The 23,609-nt window shown below is 50.0% G+C and overlaps 4 protein-coding genes across 4 annotated transcripts; 2 read left to right on the top strand and 2 right to left on the bottom strand.

Annotated features, from left to right (window-relative positions):
* Window positions 1-180: 180 nt before the first annotated feature.
* On the bottom strand, window positions 181-7,708 carry NAGA (alpha-N-acetylgalactosaminidase). The gene is made up of 8 exons (XM_026102549.2): window positions 7,411-7,708; window positions 6,492-6,666; window positions 6,126-6,303; window positions 5,430-5,524; window positions 4,508-4,669; window positions 3,824-4,021; window positions 3,166-3,309; window positions 181-2,573 (listed from the first exon to the last, which is right to left on the bottom strand). The coding sequence occupies exons 1-8, from the start codon at window positions 7,566-7,568 to the stop codon at window positions 2,400-2,402; spliced, it is 1,284 nt and encodes a 427-aa protein (XP_025958334.2). The 5' UTR covers window positions 7,569-7,708; the 3' UTR covers window positions 181-2,399.
* PHETA2 (PH domain containing endocytic trafficking adaptor 2) lies at window positions 7,658-14,990 on the top strand. The gene is made up of 3 exons (XM_064511753.1): window positions 7,658-7,795; window positions 8,722-8,874; window positions 9,435-14,990. The coding sequence occupies exon 3, from the start codon at window positions 9,457-9,459 to the stop codon at window positions 10,258-10,260; it is 804 nt and encodes a 267-aa protein (XP_064367823.1). The 5' UTR covers window positions 7,658-7,795; window positions 8,722-8,874; window positions 9,435-9,456; the 3' UTR covers window positions 10,261-14,990.
* A 477-nt stretch (window positions 14,991-15,467) lies between these two features.
* SMDT1 (single-pass membrane protein with aspartate rich tail 1) lies at window positions 15,468-18,327 on the top strand. Its single transcript, XM_026101773.2, has 3 exons — window positions 15,468-15,726; window positions 16,353-16,493; window positions 17,420-18,327. Exons 1-2 carry the CDS (start codon window positions 15,577-15,579, stop codon window positions 16,488-16,490), a joined length of 288 nt encoding a protein of 95 aa, XP_025957558.1. The 5' UTR covers window positions 15,468-15,576; the 3' UTR covers window positions 16,491-16,493; window positions 17,420-18,327.
* A 2,105-nt stretch (window positions 18,328-20,432) lies between these two features.
* On the bottom strand, window positions 20,433-22,970 carry NDUFA6 (NADH:ubiquinone oxidoreductase subunit A6). The gene is made up of 3 exons (XM_026101760.2): window positions 22,750-22,970; window positions 22,085-22,200; window positions 20,433-20,692 (listed from the first exon to the last, which is right to left on the bottom strand). The coding sequence occupies exons 1-3, from the start codon at window positions 22,874-22,876 to the stop codon at window positions 20,561-20,563; spliced, it is 375 nt and encodes a 124-aa protein (XP_025957545.1). The 5' UTR covers window positions 22,877-22,970; the 3' UTR covers window positions 20,433-20,560.
* Between the last annotated feature and the right edge of the window lie 639 nt (window positions 22,971-23,609).

Here is a 23,609-nt window from a genome sequence, read left to right as displayed (position 1 = left end):
CTGATGCCCTGCTGAGCATAATGTAACTACTGGAAAGCTGTCTCCTATTCCACATCAGTCGCTGACAGGAAACCAGTTTTACCTCCTGGTGTAGTTCTTCCTCTTTGGAGGTACTGACCCCAAAATTTGGCATTAACCAAGCAGCTAGCAATGCTGAATAAATGTGAAAGAGACAGTCTGTGACCTGCTTCCCTTTTATTTAAATTGTCTAAATCACTTAGCAAGAACAAAGCCAGCTCCTGTACATGGGCATGAAGTGGATTTTTTTGTTTTGGTTTATTATTGGCATTGCAAAGCATGATATTCAGTATCTTGCTGCTGCGCTTGGAGAAAGCTGCTGTGAGTGGCTAGAGTCAGCCATTTGGTCCTCCAAGAACTGGAGTAGACTCCCAACCCTCCTTTGTCATCTGGAGTGACTTGAAAGGGGAAACTTTTTTTTCTTTGGGTTAAGTTAAAATGTGGTACTTCCCCCATCTGAGGCTGTTCTTGTTATCAGTCTCCCTCAGTTGCCCTGTACTCTTAGGGAGGAATTTTAACAAATGTTGCACCCCTATCCTGAGTCAGTCGAGGTAGGTAGGCAGGCCGTGTCTCATCTAAACTTGAATACCTGTTCTGCCTGTGCTTGCCTTTAGCTGGTCTGCTAAAATTGCTCTGACAGGGGGGTGGGAGAAGCAGCGAGTGATCCTGCAACACAGTGCATTAGCTGCCTCTTTTGTGGGCACTGAGATGACACATTGAAGTACATGAGATCAGGTGAGATAAACTTCACCTGTATCACAAGTAGGTTTTTAAGCAGTATTTTCTTTAGTGCTTCCCTGTGCTTACAACAACCAAGGAAGGGCAAGCACCAGTGCACATTGGCATTGCTCGTGTCCAGCAGCAAAGGGCAGAGTGAGCATAGCATCTGCCACGTTCTTTTGTGTATCCAAGATAAGAAACAGCCCTATCCATCCCTCAATCCTATGGGTAAAGTCTCCCCCATGTTTTGAGACATTCCTCCCCACAATGTTCTTCTACTCAGTTGTTTGTCACAGCTTTTCTCTTTATGGGGAACAGCAGGAACTAGTGCCTGGGAGGGATGGCAGTTTTCCCCCTCGTGGTTGGTCCCACCATGACTAACATCTGTGGTAGCAGTTGCAGATACTCAGCCTCCACTGTAGGAGGATATGTACTGTCAGGCACAGCCAAAGTACCAAAATGAATCAGTTAAGAGTTCCAGAGCTCATCCCACAACTCCAAGCCCCTCCAGGGTGTTAGTGCTAACTCCTCCTTTTACTGGAGCTGTGTATGTAGCTGCCCTTTGGAGAAGGAGGAGCTGTTCCCTGAGAAACCCTGGAGTGTTCAGCCTACTAGAGGAGAGGGTGAGCCCCCTTTCAGCAGGTAAATCAACTTTCCTGCTGAAATAAAGCAAGACAGGAATGCAACTTGCAGCTTGGAGGCACCTGTGACTATCCACCAACTCTAAAGACCAGTAACTCCCCACCATCAGTTATGGGCACAACATGCTATGACACGGCAGGTTTTTTAAGCTGTTCCACAGCAAGACTACTGGGGTTCTGCATAGGCATTTTTTGGTTTTTGCTCTGCTGTAAACTGACAGCAGAGGGACTTTAATACAGTGCGGACCCACTGACTGAAAACCTTCCCCAGCAGCGTGGCAGTGAAATTGGTAGGAAACTCCTGAAGGATTGGTGTTACTAGCCTTTTTTTTTTTTTTTTTTTTGGCATGCATGTTGGACAATAGTAGTGCTGGCCTCGAGGATGCTGGCAGCAGGCTCAGGTCTGCAAGCAAAGCTAGCGCCTCTGGGAGTCCCCCTAGCCTCTGTGCTCAGGACCATCCTGCCTCCATGAGCTCTTGGTCTCACAGAGGGTATGTGGGAGGGGTGAAGCCCTACTGACAGCCCCTTATTCTGAGCCAAGTTGATTACAGCAAAGGAGAGAAGGTGATCATGTCTGACCCTTGGGAGTCACTCCATCACACACATGGGGAGCTATTACCTGACAAGATACTAAAGCATCTAAAGCCTTTCTGCAGGTCTAGTTAAAATATCTCCTGCAGTGGTATGTGGTACCCACCTTGATGTGATGAAGCACTCAGGTATCAGGGTTTGTAAGCTCAGAGGTCAGACCCTGTTTTTATGGCATTTTTTCCACAGGAGCGCTTTGCAATGATCAGGGAATCAAGCTGTGCACCACCCTTAGGAAGCAGGTAACAAGAAGTCCTGCTTTACAAAGATTAAGTAGAAATCATCAAGTTTGTACCAGAGGAATGGCATAAACTTCATCCCCCTGCACTGTCAATAATGTCAGCAAGAGGCACTTATGCAGCGCAGAGAAAGGCGCTCCAGGGCCTCACAGATGACCCTGGTACTGCCCCACGTCCCCCGTGCTGAGCACTGTCACAGGATGACAGGGTGGACACCTCCCTCAGGACCTTGCTGTTTGACTAAGTGCCAGGGCTGCGCCATGGGGTAGAGATACCACATGACCACTCCCGAGGGGTTAATCACAACCGTGAAGTTGTCTCCTGTCTTTAAGCTGCTGATGATTTTACCACTGTACACATCTTGGACCTGCAAGAGAGAGACAGTCATTACCAGGATGTCCACAAATCCTCCATCCTGAGTTGCTGCCAGTCCAGCCAGGGTTGACAAAATTCCAAGCCCACCATGCACCTGCAGTTGGCCCAAGCTGGCCATGCCACACATAAGAACATGGCCTTAACCACAGGCTCAGCCTCAAAACCTGATCAGACCCTGAGGCTCCCTGCTCAGTGGTCACTGCACAAAGGTTTGCAGGGACTGGGTGAGAGTTAGGAGAAAAGAGAGAAATCAGCTGTCCCCTCTGTGCCCCAGGCAGCAGTGCAGCCCCCAGACTTTATGTCATGTCCCTCCTAAGAGGGAGATGTCACGGAAAGCAGGAAACATTCACCTGCCAGAGCACAGCAAGAGAGTGTTTGCCATCTACAGAATAGCCTGCAGCACATGACTCAGGGTAGGGGAACAGGCCTTCCCTTTGACATGGGGGCAGCCAGTGAGAGGGTAAAACTCCCCTCTTTCCTGTCCCCAATTGCACAGGGTTGCAATAGGAGGGAGATTGGGGGGGGGGGGGGGGGGGGGGCGGGCAGACACTGTGGGGCCAGCCCAGCCAGCCAGCAGGGCTCACCTCATACATGGCATGGTCCGGAAAGTCAAGCTTGGCCAGGCTGGTGGTGTAGCGAAATGGCATGTCCGTCCTCCGGCTGAAAAAGACGAGCGCACTGGCAGCCTGGGACAGCGGGCGCAGGAACACCTCGATGTGGAATTTCTCCTGGGATGGGAACAGGCAGGTGAGACAGAGCTGCCAGGACCAGCTCCCTCTTGCAGGGACAGAGCAGGGGAAAAGGCCCACGTGGTGCCCCAAATGCTGCAGGCTCTTAGGGCGCCTCATTGCTTTGCCCACTGGGAAGCGAAGAGCAGCTCTGAGCAGGAGGTGCCTGCCAGCCAAAGGCAGACAGGGTGGTGGGAGGCAAGTGACAGCTGAGACTTCTTGTTGTACTTCATCTTACCCTCTCATGGGCATGAGAACATTTGGGAATGCAGTGGGCACCAGGAAAGACCCTTGCAGGGGGAAGAGGATCCAAACCATTGAGTTCCAGGAGGCGCACACAGAAATGCTGGTCTGTAACTTCTGACCTTGCCTGGATGGGTTGCTAAGCCAGCAGGTCCCCATTTCCACAGCGCTCCTGCTTCTCTGCATACCCTCCCTCTCCCTCAGTACTGTCTCCCTCGTGCTGCTCCTGTTTTCTCTGCTGTCTCACAAATGCATACACCTTCCCCCTAACCTGGACAATCCTACGTCCCTGGATTCCCAGGGGATCCTGGTTGATCTGGATCATCAGCCGGTTCTGCAGGATCTCCTTGGCGCTCGGGGAGATGGTGCGGAGGTCAGTAGACATGAGGAGCGGAGCTGCCATCACCGTCCACAAGGCCATTTGAGAGCGTGACTGCTCGTAGCTAAGGCCAAAGTTTCCAATGATGAGCTGGAAGGGAGAGGGGACAAAGAAAGCAGAAGCAGAAAATGGATGGAAACTTGTCTGCATGTCTGACTCAGTGACGCTGCAGCCTGCTAGGTGGGGGGTAAGTGCAGAAAACCTCACATGCTCTTTCACTTCCCTTTGAGCAGTACCATTGCTGGAAGGTCCTGTTTCTACTAGGTGCTAAGTGATCGGCACATATTCAAAAGCACCCACTAATACCCTCAGCTTCACCACTATTTCTCCCCCAGGCTATGCAGGGGTATAGGGAAGGACAAGGTCACCTGGGTAACAGGACACACAAGGGGTGGAGGGTTCACTGCAATATAGGCTTTTCCATCAGTTTAGCCAGGGCAACACGGGCTTTTCCTCTTCTGCCTGAAGCAACATGGATTCTACTCGAGCACGCTTTCTTTGCCTTGTATCTAGAAGGGGATCCCTGGAGATCCTCCACTCCTGGCTTGGGCCAAGGCACCCACCACCCAGTCGCACCATGTCTGGGTCATTCCAGTGGCCAGGGCCAGCCGCCGGCTGCAGCACGTCCTGGTGTGCAGAGAACCAGTCCACGATGGAAAGCACACTGTCCCAGGAGTCCTCAATATCTCCATAGTTACGCCAGAGGTTGCAGATCTCTGCCAGGAGGGTGTAGTTCACCTGGATAGGAGTAAAGGAGTCAGGCAGGAGGGAGAGAGGATGGAGCCTGCAGGCTGGGGGGATGCATTACATGCCAGAGGTTGGTGGGATGCAGACACTACATTCCTCACCCCCGCCAGCGAGAAGGTGCTTGCTGGGACTGCAGTGTCTGAAAAGTATTTGCAAGCCAGAGGGCTCCAGGGAAGGACAACAGCATGAAATTAGGAAGGACAGAATCACATCCCAATATGACTGGGCATATCCCAATATGACACAACGTCTGTCAAAACAACCACAGAGGCTATGGGGGAATAAGACCATTGCAAGAAGGGAATAGGGGCAGCTTGGGGTTGATTCAGAAGGTGGAAGGGGGAAAAAATATGTGCTCAGGTAACAAGAAATGTTACTAGGAGCAACATCTGCTGGGGAAGAGTAGAAGCTCCATTTCAAGTATTTGAACCAGACAGGACAACACTGAGGAGGACAGACTGTCAGGATCAAGCCCACATGAGCTGAGAGGGGTGGATAAGGCACATCTTGGGGTCTTGCTCCAAAATCTTATGGCCCAGTCACACTGGGAACCCCAATTTTTCACAGGAAGCCAATTCCTGGCAGGGAGGTCATTTCCCCTTCTGGGACCTACAGACCCATCCTATGAAGAATGGAGCAGTAAGAAAGGAGTGCAGCACATGGCCTCCTGCAGCTCACAGTGAGAGCTCCCCAGGGCACAGGGGACACGGGAAAACCCACCAGACCCAGCACACATTGGGATAACCCTCACCTTTGGGGGGAGCCCACCCTGATACGCTGGCCAGCTGCAGGAGTAGACTATGGGACGGCCTGTTGCGTTCAAGGCCTTCGCCATCTTCGGGTAGCCTTAGGGAGAGAAGCAGCTGACTGGTAAACTTGCATTATACCAGCTCTGGGGCTCCTCTTTGCCCAAGAGCTGCCCAGGTTACCCTTTTGCCCTGCAGCTAGGGTGCACCCAGCCCCCAGGAAGCCCATGGCAGCCCTGCTGGAATGGCAGCCCTCAGAAAGCTACCCATGAGCTCAGCCAGGGAAAAGATTTAACCCTGGGAGACAGACAAAAGCTGCCTTCTCTCAGAATCAAACACTTACTGCTCTGATCCTGGGGTGGAAACACCAACCCAACCACCACCCTCCAAGCTCACCATGCATCGGCATACACGACTTCTGCAGGAAAGGGACCGGCAAGGATGGCTCCCTCCTCCTCCTCCACCCTGGGCCCTATTTCATGCGCAGATAAGCCTCATCTCCAAAAGCTCCTCTGAGATGCAGCTTTTTTGGAAACATTTCCCAAACCCCAGCCCATCAGGGGTATAAAGACCGACAAGAGGAGACGTGAGAAAAGAACCAAAGCTGGCCAAGCATTTCCGAGGACAGAAGACAGATGGCTGCTCCCAATTGAAGCACCTACGAGACAAACGCCAGCCAGCCAGCGAGCCTCAGCCTTTACCCTCTGCCTGCTCTTCCTCCGATGAGTAGCACCCATCCAGCTTCAGCATGTCCACACCCCACTGCGCAAAGGTCTGGGCATCCTGCTCCACACGGTCCACTGTGGTGCCTGGATAGCCCCCACAGGTGAGGGTGCCCAGGTCTCCATAAATGCCCAGCTTCAGGCCCCGGGAATGGACCTGTGAGGAGAGGAGAGCTGCAAGGAGGGGACAGAGGGGGTCCAAGGCATCTCCCAGGGGAGTGAGCTCCTCTACCCCATCCCAGCCCTCCTGCCTCAACAGCTCCAGCCAAGGTGATGCAAAGACACAGAGATGCCCCAGCCATCTCCATCCTCCCTCTGGATCCAACCTCTTCTACATGCACTTACATAGTCAGCCAAGGCCTTAATCCCTCGGGGGAACCTCTTGGGATCGGGAACCAGCTGTCCTGAGGCATCCCGCTGCTTTGCTGACCAGCAGTCATCAATGTTGATGTACTTGTAGCCCAGCTCCCTCCAGCCATCCTCTGCCAGGCGGTCTGCCATGTCAAAGAAGAGCTTCTCACTGTGGGGAGAGAGAGACTCGGACGTGGCGAGGAAGCACAGCGCCACCAGTCCATAACACTTAGCCCTTGCTAACTCTTTACCTCACCGACTGCTGGTAGCCAGCGGGATTTCTGGACTGACTAGGGCTCTGGAGGGTCCACCTCCCCCTGCCACCACAAAGCAGGCCAGGTGATATGGGAGGGTCTCCAGTGGCCCATTCATTGCCTAGCAGATCTCACCAAGCAGAAATGCTTCCCTGACACCTCGCAAGGCCCAGCCACATCTTTCAGTCTTGCACACTCCTGGCCCCAGCACCACAGTGCCTGGGCTCCTTGTCTCACACATACCAGGTCTCCCAGTGCCCTCACAAGGCACCACTACCCACTGCTGCAGGACTTGCCCCAGGACGCACAGCCTGTGCCAAAGCACAGTCCTGCCTTGCCCACCAGCAGCCCCAGGCCCGATGTCCCACCACCCCACTCATCCCATTCATCCTCCCTTCATCTTCCCTGCCGCTCAGCAGGTTTTTCACGCGTTGCCCCATTCCGCCCTCGGCCGTGGCACGGTCCCAACACACACATCCACCTCGCGTGCCGGGATCCCCCCACGCACACGCGGGGGGACACTCCGGAAACCAACCCAGTGTTTCTTCAGACCACTTGGCCTCTCGGCGAGGCGGCAGCTCGCCAAGGCCTGGGTCCCCGCAGCGCCTTCGGCTGACGGGAGCACCCGGACCAGGGTGCTGGTCTCCTCGCCCCCTCACCTGATGCAGTTTTGGGGGTCCACCTCGCAGTCCACGTTGCAGCGAAACCTCTCCCAGGCCAACCAGCCCATCGGCGGCGTCCGCGCCAGCCCGTTCTCCAGGGCCCGGCCGCAGGCCAGCAGCAGCGCCCAGGCCAGAGCCAGCCCCCAGGCGCCCATCGCTCGGGGGGGCGGGGGGCGAGCGCCGCCGCCGCCGCCGCCCAGGGACACGCGGCTCCGACTGCCTCGGGCCCCGCCGACACCGGCCGCGCCCCGCCGCGCTCACATGATCCCGCCGCATCACCTGACCGCGCCGCCCGCCTCCGTCCCCGCCCCCCGGCCCGCTGCCGCGCCGCCGCCCCCGCCCGCGCGCTGCTGCGCCTCGTCGGGGCCGCCCCGCCGCTAAGGTACCCCATGGCTGTGCGCGCCCCCCTCCCCCGCCGCCGCTGCCCCCCCCGGGGGTTGCACGCTGGCGGCATTGCGCCCCGTCGGCAACGTGCCCCGTCGGTGCTGCCCCGCTGCTGTTGCTCCCCGTCGCTGTTGCGCGCCGGTGTCGATGTAGGGGGGAGGCCGGCGCCTGAGGCCCCCCCGCAGCAGGGGGGGGCCGCCGCGGGGCAGCGCTGCCAGGGCGTCAAGGGGCAAAGGGGGCCGGCGGGGACGCGGCCGTGGGTGCGGGCTGGAGGCCAGTGGGGCCCGGGAACCCGCGGTGCCGGGGCAGGGAGGGGGGCGGACAGCGGGAAGAGGGAGCCGTGGGCCGGGGGTTGCCTTGCCTGAGAAGGAGGCCCCCTGCCCCCGCCACGACCTGGCTGGAAGTGGCGGTTGTGGTTTATTTTCTGTGTGTTTCCTTGTGCCGTGTTTTAGCGGTTGAGCCCCCATTTGCAGCTGTAGAAGCGCAAAGGCTGCTCTCAGCACGCCGCTCCGTGGGAGCTGCTCTGTGCGGCTGGCTGAACTGCCTGCGCAGGGCCTGTGCGGATGATGCAGCGACGTGCTTCTACAAAAGCTCTCTTTATTTTTAAATAAAACCAAAACAAGCCCATGGGAGCCAAAAAACACTTGTAGAATCACCTTGCGAGGTTGAACTGTACTTGTGTCCCGGGAGAAAACACTTTCTCAGCACTCTCTCCAGGAAGGTGTGAGTATTAGCCTGTACTAGGACAAGGCTGAGGTTTTGAAGCCAAACACAAATGTCCCAGATTTTGCTGCACCTGCTTTTCAGAGCCACCCATCTGTGGCACCCGGCCGTCTCCGCTCCTGCACACTGAACGCTCTGCGTTGCCTCGACTTTTTGCCCTGGGAGGGTCTGTTTGAGTGATGCAGCTTTCTGTTCTTTCAGCTCCGAGCTGTTCTGGTCTTGTCGACTCCGTCTCTGCCAGTTTAGCTCCGACCGGACATGGAGATGAGCACAATGAAGCTCCGGAGGCTCTCATCAAGAAAGCAGCCAGCGCAAGGAAGGTGGCGAGGGACTGCAGTCTGACGAGCCCAGCTGGTAAGGCACCTCTCAGCCCCGTTGCCCAACTTGCTGGTGCTGGGAGCAAGCTGGGCAAAGGCACTTGCTGCCAGGAAGGCTGATGGGGCCACATGGTCCTCAGTGTAGACAGGGAGCAGGGAGAGGGTGCTTAAATAGAGCTCCCTGAGCTCTTTGGTCTGAAAATGCTCTCTTTATCCTGTCCCATAGTAGAGGAGAGGTCAAAATGAATGCCTCATAGTCATAGAGGCAAATTTCTTTGATGTGCACCATAAGAACCTGCCACATTCATTTCTGTAGGACATCAGTGGAGTAAAAAAAAGAAACAGCAGTATTGTTTTCCCCCTGGAGAAGGTAGGCATCTTGGTGGTGGAGCTCTAGTGACTTTCCCTCTAGACCCGTGAGGAGTCTGGCCTGCCATTTGCAGCGAGTGATACGTGCTGGGCTAAACGTTGTTGTACAGCTGGGACTGCTGGAGTCAGAGATGCTTCTCCCCACGGCCTGGCTCTGCGCAGGATTGGAGGGGTGAATCGTTCCTTGCGCCGAGTCGACTTCTTCCCTGTCTCTTCCTCTGCTCCTAGGTGGGCTGCTGGCGGGGGGACGATGAAGCTGAATGAGCGAAGTGTGGCGCACTATGCCACCTGCGACTCGCCTGCCGACCATGCTGGCTTCCTCCGCAAGCGCGTGGAGCGGCACCACCACCATACCCACCACACCACCTCTTACCAGCGCCGCTGGTTCGTCCTCAAGGGAAACCTCCTCTTCTATTTTGAGGAGCGGGAAAGCCGGGAGCCCATGGGCCTGGTGGTGCTAGAGGGCTGCACCGTGGAGCTGTGCGAGGCTGCTGAGGAGTTCGCCTTTGCCATCCGCTTTGATGATGCGGGTGCCAAGGCCTATGTGCTGGTGGCTGATGGGCAGGCTGCCATGGAGGCCTGGGTGAAGGCACTTTCACGGGCCAGCTTCGATTACATGCGGTTGGTGGTGAGGGAGCTAGAGAAGCAGCTGGAGGAGGCCTGCAAGAGCTTGGCTGCTTGCCGCAAGTCACCCAGGAGGTCATCCTCAGGCAGGAAGAGGCACCTCTCCAATCCTGCCTTGCTGCCTGTCCAGGAGAAGCCCGCTGTTCTGGAGAATGGTTACTGCACATGGGGTAGCAGCGGTGTTCCCGGGGTGACCTCCAGCCCTGACCGCGATGGGGGGTATTCGAAGCCCCCGCCTCTGCCTCCGCGCCGGCGCTCAGCCGCCGGCAGTGCAGCGGGGTCCCCTGCGCCCGGCCTCTCCCTCGCTCTGCAGGAGAGCCCGGTGTCTCCAGAGACGGCCTGCTTTTCAAAGCTGCACAACTGGTATGGCCAGGAGATTGCGGTGCTGAGACGGGAATGGCTGGAGAGGCAGCAGAGGGGAAACCTGTGACATGGGACGTGGAGACAGAGCTGACTTCTAGCAGAGCTGTTGCTGCATCTGGCTGCTGTCCCGTGCAGGAAAAGAGAAATGAGGGACATTGTTTGCCCTCTTCCCTTTTTGGTGGTTGAGAGTGTGTGTGTGTGGGGGGGGGGGGGGGGGGCTGTGTGTATGCTTCACAGGGCATGCAGGAGGGACCTGTGTCTTCACTGGACCTCATTTTTTGCTTTCTCTGCGTTTCCATGAGGCTTTATACAGCTGGAGAGTGTGTAATCCAGGAGAGCTGCCTTTGAACTCTCCACTGGTGATTGGAGGTGTGAAAGGGACCCAAAGTGGCACATACAGAACAGGCCTCATCCTGTTTCCACTCAAATGGCTTGTCTTGATCCTTGCCATCCTGGGATGGCGGATGCTCTGGGTGTTTCATCATCAGCCTCTCCTTCACCAATTGCTTTGGTTTTGTTTTTCAGTGTGAAAGTTTGCGCCAGTCAGCATTTATTAGTGTCTGTGGTATTATGCTGAAGTTCTGCAAGTTTTTTTTTTCACTGTAGATAAGACTGAGTTCTTACGAAATGCCTCCGGTGGGCTGTTGGCCCTAAATGGTACCTACAGCTTTGTGCCTCTTCTGCCACACGCAAGCCTTACAAGGACATATTTGAGATACCGTGGTTTTGGCTGGCCCAGGAGCCGTGGTTCACCTTGATAGGTCCCTGCTTGGATTTGACCTAGTGGCTGGCACATACTCTGTTTCTTGGGTCTGCCTGTGATAATGGGCTCAAGTTTAAGACCGTAGCCTTTCAGCTTTCAAAATTTGTATCAGTAATGCATTGCAGCGACAGTGTCAAGCCCAGATGGGTGGGACTCAGTGACAGGATACTTGGATGGATAACTGGGTGCAGGAACCTCTTCTTACACCCTATTAGCAACTTGCTTAGCAGGGTAGGGAGTGGGGCTGTGTACCAAACTAGAGCGCTGCCATATCCACAAACCTCATTCTTTATTTACTTTCATCCGCACTAATCCTCTTCCCTGCTGAATACCTCAGGATGTCTTGGGTGGATTCCACAAGCTTGCGTAGGCTCCTTTGGGCACACAAACTCAGTAGCAAGGCTCGTGGGGAGGAGAAAGGGAAATGCTGGGCTTGGTCTGAACCAAAAGTTGGCGTCAGGAGCTCCACAAGTCTGATTTGGGCTCTGACTATCTAGCAGTCTCCAGGCCTGTTAATTTCTCTGGCTTAAGTCTTCCCTGTTATAAACCAGGAATGATAAAGCCTGTCTGCCTTCCCAGGGAAGAATTTATTAGCCTCTGTACAGACCACAGTTCCTGGAAAGTGCCATATATGGTACAGTCTGCTCGTTGGAGTCTATTGTCTCCAGGATCGCTGAAGACAGTGTCCAGAGCCTTGCAGAGCGTCTTTTGCCAAGCTCTCCAGAGCGCCTGGCGGAGCCAAGGAGTTGGAGGAAAGAAAAGATATGACCGGGCCCCGGAGAAGCAGGGAGGAAGAGAAGGGTTGGCCCCAAAGAGAACCGAAGGTGTGAGTTGTAAGTTATTCCCTGGTCCCTGCGCGTCAGCCATGTTTGAACTTGCCTTGAACATAAAAGCCATAATGTTTCCTTCTACCAAAGCCAGAACCTGACCCGTTGGGGCTTCCCTCCAATTTTGTCTCAGCATCACTTAGCTAATCTCAGTAGCTTTTCCCATCTTAGCAGATGAGAAGCACTATGGTGAGCTAAGCCTTTTGCCTTTATACAGAAATGGATTTGTGATTAACTAGTAGGTCAGAGACTGGCTAAAGGACACTCAGGTTTCGGGGCTACAAGTGCATGGGTGCTGAGTCCATTATTCCAGGGGCTTTACAAAAAGCTGTTCAGAACACCCCAGAGATGGTGTTTATAACTCATATCCTCTTGGTGAGGGCTGCTTTTCAGAGCAGAAGAATACATGAAACAGTCTTGTGTATCTCATCTTCCCTAACAGTGTTAAACTTGTTTTTATTGCCCCATTCTATTAAGGAATCTTACTAGAAAAGCAACAGGTCATTCCAAGTCATGCCTGGTAGGTACCTGTTCACTTTTCTGGAGTTAATTGCACTCATCTTAATACTTCACAATAGCCAATAGACATTGTCAAAGACAGAAATCAAATGACTGCCATTGACACTTGGTGCCTTTGAAAATATCTCTTTGGTAGCTTTGGATAAAAAGCTTCCTGCCTGATTATTACTTTATGGTATATTAGAGGAAATCAGATCTTAAAAAAATAACTTCAGGCAGGGGGGAGTGCAACCTTCATGTATGAATAATGGAGTCCAGTCATCTCTAGTTCATGTCTGTATTTCTTCATAGTAGCAATCTTCAGGGTTTGGAGGATTTTTGTTTCTAAAGTGAAAACAGTAAGGAAGAAATAGGAGCAGGTGGGCCAGGAATAGGCCTTTGTCCATCGGGGTGTTTGTGACTCCAGATTCCCCTGTGTGTGTGAGCATGGTGGGAGCAGGTGTTTGCACTGCCTGTTTCCAGCTGCTTCAGGCTCCTATGTTCAGTGGCAGCAGCTGCACTGGGTCTGACACAACCCTGGGCCTGTGCCCAGGCTCCTTCGGCAGCCCACTTGGCTGAACTTACGGGCCACCTCCGCCTCGTTAGCTGCCCCTTGGACAGTTTGACCTTGATGGGAATCTGCCCCCTTCCCCATGACAGCTCAGCAGCACCAGGGGATGGCAGGCATTGTCTGGTGCCTTGTCATTCTGACTGAGAGTATGTTGGGGCCATGGTCAGATTTGGTGAGCATTTTTTTATTTTTTTATGTAATAGGGAGAGAAGGATGTCTCAAACCTATAGAAGGCAGTGTGACAGTGAAGATTTTACTTCCAAAATAAATCAAAATATAATGGCAGTTCCTACATGAGACCCAGGAATCGGGAGTGACTTAACAGAGAGAATAAATTAACAAAGCCAGTTCTGTCAGAACTGAAATTGAAACACTATTATTCATTTAATGGCAGGGTTTTTTTTTTTTTAAGAAGCTTAGTTTGTTTCAGTAAGCCAGGATACTGCTAGTAACACTACTAAAGAGCTTATATTTAATGCTTTCATCTGTCCCATTCAAATCACACAATTTCCACGCTACCTGGCTTTGCATTAGTACACGCTCCAGCTAAATCCTAAATCCTGCAAATGAGGAGCTGCCCTCTGCTTTCTGTCTGATTACATTTTAAGTAATTTTGCATTTTGTTCTGCAGTACTGAGAAGGAAATGGCCGAATTTTAAACAATATTCCTGCCTTGCCTAACAGTTTATGCCTGGGCATTTGCTAGATCTTGAAAGTGCTCTATGACTTCCGATGCACTTGACAGGGCTTCCTTGCCATCTCTGTCTAGCCCATTCCATAGGAGGGACTGCCCTTGTTTGAGTAAAAAGAATCATTATTGGAGCCGTGCCAAAATTTGTATGTGCTTGCACGCACATGTGCATGTGTTAGGTACCTTGTTGGCTGAACACCACCACTTGCTTCATTAGGCAGGAATCAACTAGCTGGTGGTGCTCCACCACCTTCTTTGAGATAGAATGTATCAAATCAGCTCATCTGTGATCAGTTATGCTGGCTGTGAAACAACCTTTTGAAGCAGCCCCCAGGCAAAAGGTCAGGATTTCTGTTTCCTGAGATTGTACATTCATCCTGCTAATAGACTGTGCTCTCTCTGTATGTGCAGGCCCAGATCATTACAGGTAAAGGAGAGAATTTTCCCTGCCTGCTAGCACATTATCCCCTATACCAAAATGAGACTGATTGCCACTGTATGTTTTTCTCCAGTCATTCAGGTTTGAACTGCTCCACCTCCTGCCTTCTCTTTCTCTTATTATTTTTTAAAATGGAAAATCTCTGGCCAGCACAAAACAGGATCCCTGGCAAAAGGGGAACTGAATACTTTGAAGTTGAAAGGCTATTTTTCTCAAAGTACTGACGTCACTTTCTTTTCTAGCAATTCTCTCTAGAACGATACGCAAAAACGATGGGAGAAAAATGCCTGAACCAGAATGCTTGAATTTTAATAATCTGAAGACCTAAAGAGGGAGGGAGATGCCGACATGTTTTTTGTAAGCTTTGCCAGTAGGACTCTCAATCCAGCTAAAAAAACGATGAAATACTTGTACTGTTCTGAGGAAGGGATTTCAAATTCAGGCCCATAATGTACTGATTTATGCACATTTATCTTTTCATAAAACAACCACTGTGATGTTTTTCACTTGATCTGAATCCAGGTCTTAGCCATTGGTAAAATTTTTAGGTTACTCTTACCACTATCTGCTAGCCATTTTTTGGACATTAATGATTAAGATTGGAGAAACACTTTCTATCACAATAGTTACTGCATGAACAGGTAGGGAGAACCAAAGCCCCCAAACTCACTCCTCTCAGCTACCTTTGAGGAGAAACTTAAAAGAAACAAAAACCACTGAAATGCACTGGGAACTTTGTGGAGTTCAAGTTTCAGTGGCATCTTTCACCAGCATCAAATGTACTTTAAAATCTGCACAATTAACAGGTGACACTACATGCAACTTGCAGAAACACTCCCTTATTTTGAAGTGCTTATATTAAGTAGATAATGTGTTATCTTTTTTTAAAAGGCAACTTTGCATGTGCCTGTCTTTTACATGCGGAAAAAGTGTGTATTATGCATTTCAATACATTGTTAACATTTGTATTTTATGCTAGTAAGCTGAATAAACCATTTTTATCTGTAACCCATCTGTTACTAATAGAATTGTAAACACATAACACCCAAGAAAAGGTTTTCCACAGCCTAGTGGCTCTCGCTATTCATGTTTTTAGAGTTACCCAACCTCAGTTCTCTCTGGTTGCATATCCATGACGAGCACTTTGCGTGGAAAGAGGTTGGATACTTCTCTTTTCCCTTCTCTTTCCGCGGTAACCTGACTGCGAAGAGAGATACGATTACTCAAGGGGGTCGTTTGGGCTGTATTTGTTCCCATCTTTCTCAGTATCTTCGAGCCCATTTTGTGGAAAACGCAGCCATGATGCCCAGGGCGGCGTTTCTTTCTCTGATTTCAAGCCAAAAGCACTTTCAGGGCGGAAACCGCCAGCGCAGGGGACACCACGACCCCCCGCCCCCAGCTGGTACACGGCGGCTGGGCGCCCTCGCTCCCGGCGGCCTGCAGGGCGGGCCGTCCCGCCCCCATTGCGCATGCTCACTAGAGACTTCCCCCTCCCCCCGTCCCCTCCCAAGCATCGCGAGAGCTGGAGGCGTCGCCGGGGCCGCTGCCGCCTCGACTCGGCTGCTCCAGCACCCGACAAGGGGCAGGAAGGACGATGGCAGCGGCAGCCGGGCGCTTCCTGGCGGCTGCCGCGGCTTCCTCGGCGCGGGCGGGCGGGCTTCTCCGCGCCCCAGCTGTGCCCGTTGTGCCCTCCCGCAGCGCCACCGTCACTCGCAGCGGCGCCATTTTGCCCCAGCCGGTTAAGGTGAGCGAGTTGCGAGGAGGGCGAAGGAAGGCAGCCAATGGGCGGCAGGGAGCGGCGTATTGATGGGCAGCGTTGGCCAATCGTTGCCGCCGTATGGGTCGTGGGCGGGCGGCGGCGGTGTTGAGTGACAGGGGCTGGGCTAATGAGCGGGGAGACTGAGGGCGGGGCGGAGGGACGCGGAAGTGCTGGCGAGAGCCCCGGGGCCGGCGTTTTCCAGGTGTATGCGGCGTTAGGTGGTTGCTCGCTTCAGGGCTGCGTTTAAAGCGCCGCCGAGGCCGGCTGGCACGTAGGCCGGCGGTACCGCGGCTGTGGCGCTGCCGAGGGCCCCGGGCCAGCTGTGGGAATTGCCTCTGCTCTTCGTGCCGTTCTCCTGCCCCTTGGCATAGCGGCTCCGGCACCATTTCTCACTGGCAACAATTTTTGCTGCTCCTGTTTGTCCTGAATCCTCTGCGGGTTTCTCGCTTTCTGGTGCCGAAGTACTTTTAACCGTGCCATGCTCTCGTGATGGTGACAAACTTCTCTGGCTTTGCAGCCCCGCTGCCTGTCTGTAGAGCCAGAGGTATGTAAATTCTTCCAGAGTGAAACTTGCTGGTAAAAACTTATCCTTTTCGATTGGATCCTTGTAGATGCCCTTTGGCCTCCTCAGAGTATTTAGCGTTGTGATCCCTTTCCTGTACGTTGGAACTCAGATCAGTAAGAACTTCGCAGCCCTACTTGAAGAACATGACATCTTTGTCCCAGAGGATGATGACGATGATGATTAAAGGGTATGTGTTTAACGTCACCAGCAATCTAATTATTTGTGCTTCCTGCTGGCTGGGAAGAGGGAGGAGAATGACAGACTAGGAAATACAGGGATCAGCAGCTTTGAAAGATGTACTTGTGGTTAAACCCATGCACATGCGCAGCCGTATTACCCCGGCTATGGACTTCTTTATTCTCTTACACTGGAGTAGGCCAGACTGGTGTCTGAATATGAAATCTCTACAGCGTAAATTCTTTCGTGATCATAATAAACTGATACTCTTTTTAAATCTTGTCATTTGGATCAGAAATAAACCGTCTGTAGTCAGTAAAGGATTATAGGTCTATACTGCAAAAATAAAAGAGGGACTTTGGTATCAAAGTGTTATTACATATTACCTGTTTAAAAGTCTTCTGCTAACTAGTAGAATGACTTTTAAGTAACAATCACTCATTGTATGAAATTCTAACGTAGAACAATTGGAGAGAATTTCAGAATCCATCACATCAAAGCATCAGATAGGTGGTGTTACAACACTGATCTCTCAAGTAGTTGGATCTTTTGGTGTCATCAAAGGAAAAGCAGAAATGTATCTACACTACACCACACTTACCCCCATTTTATGTTATTCCATTTGGCTTGCCCTTCTTGTGTACAAATTTTAGGTTGAGTGCATCTGATTCTTTCTCAGCTCCAGGAATCAGTCTGGTGGATGTGCTTCATTTGATAAAGGAATTTTTCATAACATACTTTGTAGTAGCTAAAGACAGGAATTAAAAAGTTGGAAAGATTGCAGTGGCCTGTTAGAAGTCTGTTTTATGTAAACTCCAACTTTGCATGGTTTGTGGGGAAGGGAATGGTCTGGAGGTTGGTACAGTATATCTGAAGAATAATACAAGGCTGATCCTTTGGCAAGTAATGCTTTTTTTTTTTTTAATCTCTTTGCAGAATTGTAATGGAAGAACAGAAATGAGGAAGCCAGTGGCAAAGAAGTGGTTTTGACATCTGTCACCTGTGCTTTACCATTCCTAAAGAGGAAGGGCAGGGGGCCCTGTATCCCCTTTGCCAGTAATTGTCCTTTGCATGTCTGTATGAGAGAAAATTGTAGATGAAGGTTGAAGGGAATAATTGATAGGACTACATCCTTGCATACACTATCTTCGCCTCATAAAAAGACTGCTTGGGATTCCTTTTATTAGCTAAATGAAAACATAATTAAAGAACAACAGACTGAGAAGTACAGATTTGTTTTCTTGTTTTTATAGATTATGATGCAGCATTTCTGTCTTAACCTTTCTACCTCCATGTGTCTGTTCAAGTGAGGATGCTCTGTTCATATGCACATGCAGTTGTCCTTTCCATGAGACTCAGTACCGTGCCATCTAACGTGCACAACAGGAGTCCTAGAGGAACAAGCAGTCCCACAACAGACTCCCATTAGAACTGTGGGGTGCATGTTGATGCTGGCACTACAGTTCAGATAATGTTCCTCTGTAATCTGGCCCTATGCAGTTATGTCTGACAGGGACCACATCATTAATTTCATTTGATGGTTAAACAGAGTATTTCCTTGTGGAGTCAAAGTTCTGAGCAGATTTGCTAATAGAAAGTTAAGATCATGAGTGGCAAACTAACTAAGCTAATGTGTTTTACTGCATCTTATCTAAGAACAAGGAGATTCTCTCTGAATGCTCTGGCCACAGCTATTTTGTAATTGCCATTCTGTACTTCTGTATGAGTCCTAATATATTTATTTTCTTACCTGTGTATAAATTTCAACCTTTTCTTCCTCAAAAGTGTTCATTAGGGCAGTTAAATCATCAATAATAAACTTTAAGATCTTTTCTTTACTGATAGTATGTGCCTAGGATATCTTCTGTTACTTCGGACGAGTGGAATGCCACTTGTTTTCTCAAATAACTGGAAATATTAAGGTCAAATGTGCGTACTTTTTTTTAAGCTAGTATTGCCACAGGGAGAAGCATTTATGTCTTTCTCTGTTTCTGGACACTAGGTCTGGCCTCTTGATTGCCACCTTTCCCTTCAGGATTCAAGTAAGTGTTAAAAAGCAAAGTTTCTTTTAATGTCAGCTCCCCCAGTCTGGCCAGCTGTACAGATGCTTGCACAAGGGAGAGGGCAGTATCAGAGCAGGGAGGCTGACCCCTGGCTCTTCCAAAGAGCAAACGCTAGTATGCACTGCTTCACAATCACACCCTGAGTTTACATAATGGTATACCTATTTTTTGTAAGTGGGAATCTTTTGTTTTAAATAAAATCCTCAGATTTATACATTGCAGCAGATTATCCTGCAAAATACATGAGCTTTGCCTTTTTATGGCTGTGATTACCTCCTGTTTATGAACAGGTATGAAATGCAAGATGTGTTCCACCAGGATATATACATCGTTCTTTTATATCTAAAAATGCAAGGAAGAAGTTCTTGACTTACTGGTACCCAAGAATAATGCCTTCTTATGAAAATCTATGAGTATCTCTCAAATTGAGAGATTCCTTTTACTTTTCCTCAAGAAAGATCTGTCAAAAGAAATCTCATCTTTTATCACAATTAGTTTACTTATGATTTTAAGGAGATTAGGGTGAAAAATTTCTCACTTTTTTAAAATCTCTTAAATTAAATGTAAAATTTAAGTTAGTCTCACTTACCTCCTAACAGTGAACAGTTACTTCTTAGCTTGCCAGCATTCTCATAGTCTGGACTATGTTTTAAGTAGATTCCATGCTGTGGCATATCTAACATTTATGGCACTGCCTTCCTTAGCTTCATTTTGTAAATGTACAGAATTGCTTTGCATCCTTCAATTACATGTAACTTGCTCTGATTTCAGGTGACAAAAAAATTTTGAGACAGTATGCATACACATTAGCACAACGTATAGTTCAAACAGCCATATTTGCTAGCTATTTGACAATGATTTTGATGTTTGCTCTGTAGCTCTCTCTAGCTTAGGACAGATCCACGTACAACTGACAGAAAAGGGAACCTGCAAATTGAGTAGCCCTAACAGTGGTAGTTGAAGGCAGTTGACAAGTTCTCAAGTTACTCAGTATCTGAGTTGTTCCCTGCTTCCCCAGGACCTTCTGAGAAGTGGTTCCTCAGTTCATCTGCTCTTGGGAACCCGCATATCTTTGTTCATTATTGCTGCTTGATCCTGTAGTCTGTCCTTCTTCAGCTTCTTGGTACACATACACACCCAGAGCCCTGAGGAACGCTGCCTAACAGTTCTTATATGGGGAAGGCAGCCCAAAATGGTATTTTGGCAAGGATAAGAAGTTTGAGAGTGCTACAAGGATTCAATGCTGATTGCACACAGGAGTGCTCCAGCATTTAGCCACCTGCTGAAAAACATTTCCACTAGTGAAGGAGCAAATTCTGCTTACTCTTCTCAACAATTTAGCTAGTAATTCCTGATTTAATTAGGGAGGTGATGGTAGGACATTACATTCTATTATGCATTCAGATGTTCTTATAGTGTCTCCCTATTCTAGATAATGATATAAAAATCAATTTTCCTAGATAATTTCATTTTGCAGCAGGGAAACAGAGACTCTGCTGATCTTTTTTTGTACAAAAGGCTTTATTGGCCTATTGGATTTTACACCATTCTCTGGTAGGAGTTAAACAGAGAACAGTGTCAAAGTAAAAACATGGTCAACAAAGTCATAGCATGAAATTGCAAAACACTGCATGAAGACAGATGGGCCTCAAGCACAAAAATATTTCTGTGACTACAGTGGCTTTTCTGAAGGTCTGCTCTTTATTCCTGGGAGCTAACACCTACACACAGGCCTTGCAGGCTAAGCAGAAAACTCCACAACCAGGTTATATTCTGGCTACTCGCTAGTATTCTAGGGCAAGTGATGGAAAAACTCCACGCATTGAAAATAAACACTGTCAAAAACCAGGAAATCACTGCTGTTCATAATGACTTGTACGCACACACACTGGATTCAAATTTAGTCATTAGGCTCTTATATACACAGTGGTATACACTCTTTCTGAACAGATTTTCTTTCTACTATATAGCTCTTTATTTGTAATACAAGGCAGCAAGACACACCCAGTCCATCTCAAGGATCATGGCCTGCATAGAATTTGGACAGAAAGTCTTTAGGTCGTGGAGTTTCTGTCTCATGGAAATACCTCATGATGTGAGTCCTCTGCTTCCATACATTAATAGTTTCTTGAAGTTCCATTTTTCCCTGTGCACAAACAAAAGAATATCTTAGACTAATTCTCAATTAGAACCCAGTTCTAACTATACACCACTGTAAAAGTCATCTGATTGCTCTCTGGCTTATTTGTTCCACATTTAGTCTTAAGAAAAGCTTTAAAGGTTTAAATAGCTGCATCAACTAATCTGCACTCTGGAAGATTCCTTGCATCACTTATACACTGTTCTTGCCTTAGTATTTCAATGCTTTGTGTCCTACATTAGCAGATAGTTGCCTCTACAGTACAGCTTCCCAGCCCTGTGGAATGAGCAAGGGGCCCTGCCCTCTTTCTAGAGCCTGGCTTGTCTCTCTGGTCACTGGCACCGCATTAACATGTCTATATAACATTCCTAACTTTCCTGCATCTCCACTTAAAAGCACTTTTGGAATACCAGTGAGTTAGCTGTAAAGCTAAGTAAAATCACTGGTAAGTGCTCTGCACTGACATCACTACCACAGAGATATTAAACATACCAGATTCTTTATAACTCTAGTATAATAGTTATTGCACCAGTTTCAGGGGATGGCAGCATAGCGCAGGATGAAAGTGTCTGGAGGTACCACCTAATGTAATACCTAGAACTCTTGTTTCCAGACTTCCTTTCAATCATTTAAAGACAGATTAGCAGTCTTGAAGTGCATGAAGCACTACAGATGAGCATGGCAGTGCTTGGCTGGAAGCTTTCTAATCCATCAGAACTGCAGAGTTCAGCTATTGTTGCTCAGACAAGTTTTGAAGTGTTACCTGCTCTTGGTATTTGCATTATTCCTTTGACTCAGACAGGTTTCAGGCTTAAGCTGTACCCAGAAATCTTACTGGGTCAGGCTGTTTTGCCACCTATGTAAACCCAAAACCAGTCTCCCATCAAGCACTGCCTTTCTAATTGCATGTTTCAGAAGTGGTGAGGAGAAACACACCACAATCTAAGCAAGTGCAATAGGGAGTAGAAAGGTCATTTCTGATAGCAAACTAGCTGGTAACATCTTTTTCCCCCTCTCCTTCAATTGCCACTGCTTTCTAAAAGCAAATACAGTAGTGTTTAGATCACTGTTTTGCCTGTCATGCACTTCTTTTAAGCATCTGCAAACTGGAAGAGCCACTTACACTGAATGACTAAAATCCATATTCTAGCCACTCTGCCATATGACAGTGGAGGGAAGACCCTATTCCTCTCCATGCTAAAGCAACTTGTTTCCTTATCAACAAGCTTGTGTCACTTGAGATAACTCTCTTGCAGTCCAGATTGGCTCAGCTCCTCCATAGAGCAAGCAGAGATAAAACTGAGCTGTAAAACAGCCCCTATTCTCCATCGCACTCACCATCAATTACCCACTTTCACATATTGCAGTTTCAACAAGACAGGAATAATTTTTTTATACCTTAATAACCAGCAAGTCAATCACCCGAGGGTCTGTAACATGGGCATTCTTCATGAACATCTCCCGCACCTTATTACGCCCCTGTTTCACTGTGATGTCCAGCTGGTATATGTGTACTAGGAAAAGCAGAGAACACCAACAGAGCTCATCTACGTTGCTCATAAGTTTTTCTGCTGAAAGCATTCAGCTCCAACCCTATGAGATCCTACAGTCATTTGTTCTTGTATTGTCTGCCAGCTTAGTTAGCATTACTAATGTAAAACAAATATACAACACAGTCACGGTACAAAACCAGTGCAGCTTTAAGAAGGCAGACAGTGATGCCGCACACCCTATTACGGAGAATTAAATATGGGCTTATCTGCTACTTAACTAGAAACATAAAACCGATTTCACTCGGTAAACAAGTGTGCGGAGGCCGCGCCTCCCTCAGCCTCCAGGCGCGGAGAAAGTCGGGCAGCCAAGGCAAGGCAAACCCGACAGCGAGAAGCCGGGGGCTGCGATGGGACGAGAACGGACCCTCCACACGACGCGGGAGACGGGTAACCGGCACCCTGGACTGGCCCTTTAAGAACCCAACGGCGGCGGGGCGGCCGTTACGACCTTGAGCTCGCGCTCCCGCCCGCTCATGCGCGGTCGGCCCTACGCCCCCTCCCTCCCCTCACCGGTGTTGGGCACCTCGCGGTACCAGGCTCGGTACAGCTCCCTCACGCGTCGCTTCGCCTCGCCCAAGTCCCGGCTGAAGATCGGCTTCACCGCCGTAGCCACGACTCCTTTGCCGGCCACTGCCATCTTTCCACGACCGCCCCCCTCCACCGCTTCGCGCGGCGCGGCCTGCCCCTTCCCGGCCGCGTCTCATTGGGTCGCCGCGCTGCCACTCCGCGCCTCTTGGGCGCGGCGCGCGCCCTCCTTGGCAAATAGCGGCGGCCCGAGGCCCTCCCACGTGGTCAATCGCCGCGGGCGGTGGTGGGGAGAAGCAGAGTCCTTGGGGCTCCCCCGCTCCCCTTCCCCCTCCCCCCCCGCCGCGGTGGCTGCCGGGATGTTTTTCAACGGCTCCCGGGCGCCAGGGCCGCCATAGGTGTAACGCCCTTCTTCCCCTGACTGTCCTGGGTGGTGCTTGCTCCCGGCATCCCCTGACGTGCGGTAATGTTCATTTTTACCACCAGTTGACAGTCACACGTGCACATTTACTTTCACTCTTTGAGTGTGTTCATGCATGTTAAAAAGACATTCCCTGCTCTAGATATACCCAAGCTTTTTATGCAACGACATGATTACTGCAATCTTTTCTTTCTGACTACTTTTAGGTTTACTTCACCAAAACCTCTTTAAAAACATGACTGCCTGCTGGTAACTTCATAAACATTCAGGCCAGGGTCACTGAACCAACCAAACAAGTAACACTAAAAGGATTGTAAAATAAACCGCATTATGGCTGTAAGCAGAGAATTATCAAGTGAACATTTGAGGCAGATGTACAGCAGAACTGTGAGACAACCACAAGGTGGAGAGGAGGGAAAAAAAA

This window comes from Dromaius novaehollandiae, chromosome 1 (assembly GCF_036370855.1).
Source record: "Dromaius novaehollandiae isolate bDroNov1 chromosome 1, bDroNov1.hap1, whole genome shotgun sequence".
In the NCBI taxonomy this organism is placed as follows: domain Eukaryota; kingdom Metazoa; phylum Chordata; class Aves; order Casuariiformes; family Dromaiidae; genus Dromaius; species Dromaius novaehollandiae.
The sequence above is the reverse complement of the archived record's forward strand: the minus strand, read 5'-3'. Positions and strand labels throughout refer to the sequence as shown.

What these genes read in the sequence shown, in the direction of transcription:
- NAGA (XM_026102549.2), bottom strand. Translation starts at nt 7,568, where the DNA reads ATGGGCGCCTGGGGGCTGGCTCTGGCCTGGGCGCTGCTGCTGGCCTGC. An exon ending in GGAGGAAGAGCAGGCAGAGG is followed by an intron (nt 5,525 to 6,125) that starts GTAAAGGCTGAG and finishes TCTCTCCCTAAG; the next exon opens with GCTACCCGAAGATGGCGAAG. An exon ending in CGGACCATGCCATGTATGAG is followed by an intron (nt 2,574 to 3,165) that starts GTGAGCCCTGCT and finishes TCTCTCTTGCAG; the next exon opens with GTCCAAGATGTGTACAGTGG.
- PHETA2 (XM_064511753.1), top strand. Translation starts at nt 9,457, where the DNA reads ATGAAGCTGAATGAGCGAAGTGTGGCGCACTATGCCACCTGCGACTCG.
- SMDT1 (XM_026101773.2), top strand. Translation starts at nt 15,577, where the DNA reads ATGGCAGCGGCAGCCGGGCGCTTCCTGGCGGCTGCCGCGGCTTCCTCG. An exon ending in TTTTGCCCCAGCCGGTTAAG is followed by an intron (nt 15,727 to 16,352) that starts GTGAGCGAGTTG and finishes GGATCCTTGTAG; the next exon opens with ATGCCCTTTGGCCTCCTCAG.
- NDUFA6 (XM_026101760.2), bottom strand. Translation starts at nt 22,876, where the DNA reads ATGGCAGTGGCCGGCAAAGGAGTCGTGGCTACGGCGGTGAAGCCGATC. An exon ending in CCGCGAGGTGCCCAACACCG is followed by an intron (nt 22,201 to 22,749) that starts GTGAGGGGAGGG and finishes TGCTTTTCCTAG; the next exon opens with TACACATATACCAGCTGGAC. An exon ending in TTGACTTGCTGGTTATTAAG is followed by an intron (nt 20,693 to 22,084) that starts GTATAAAAAAAT and finishes GTTTGTGCACAG; the next exon opens with GGAAAAATGGAACTTCAAGA.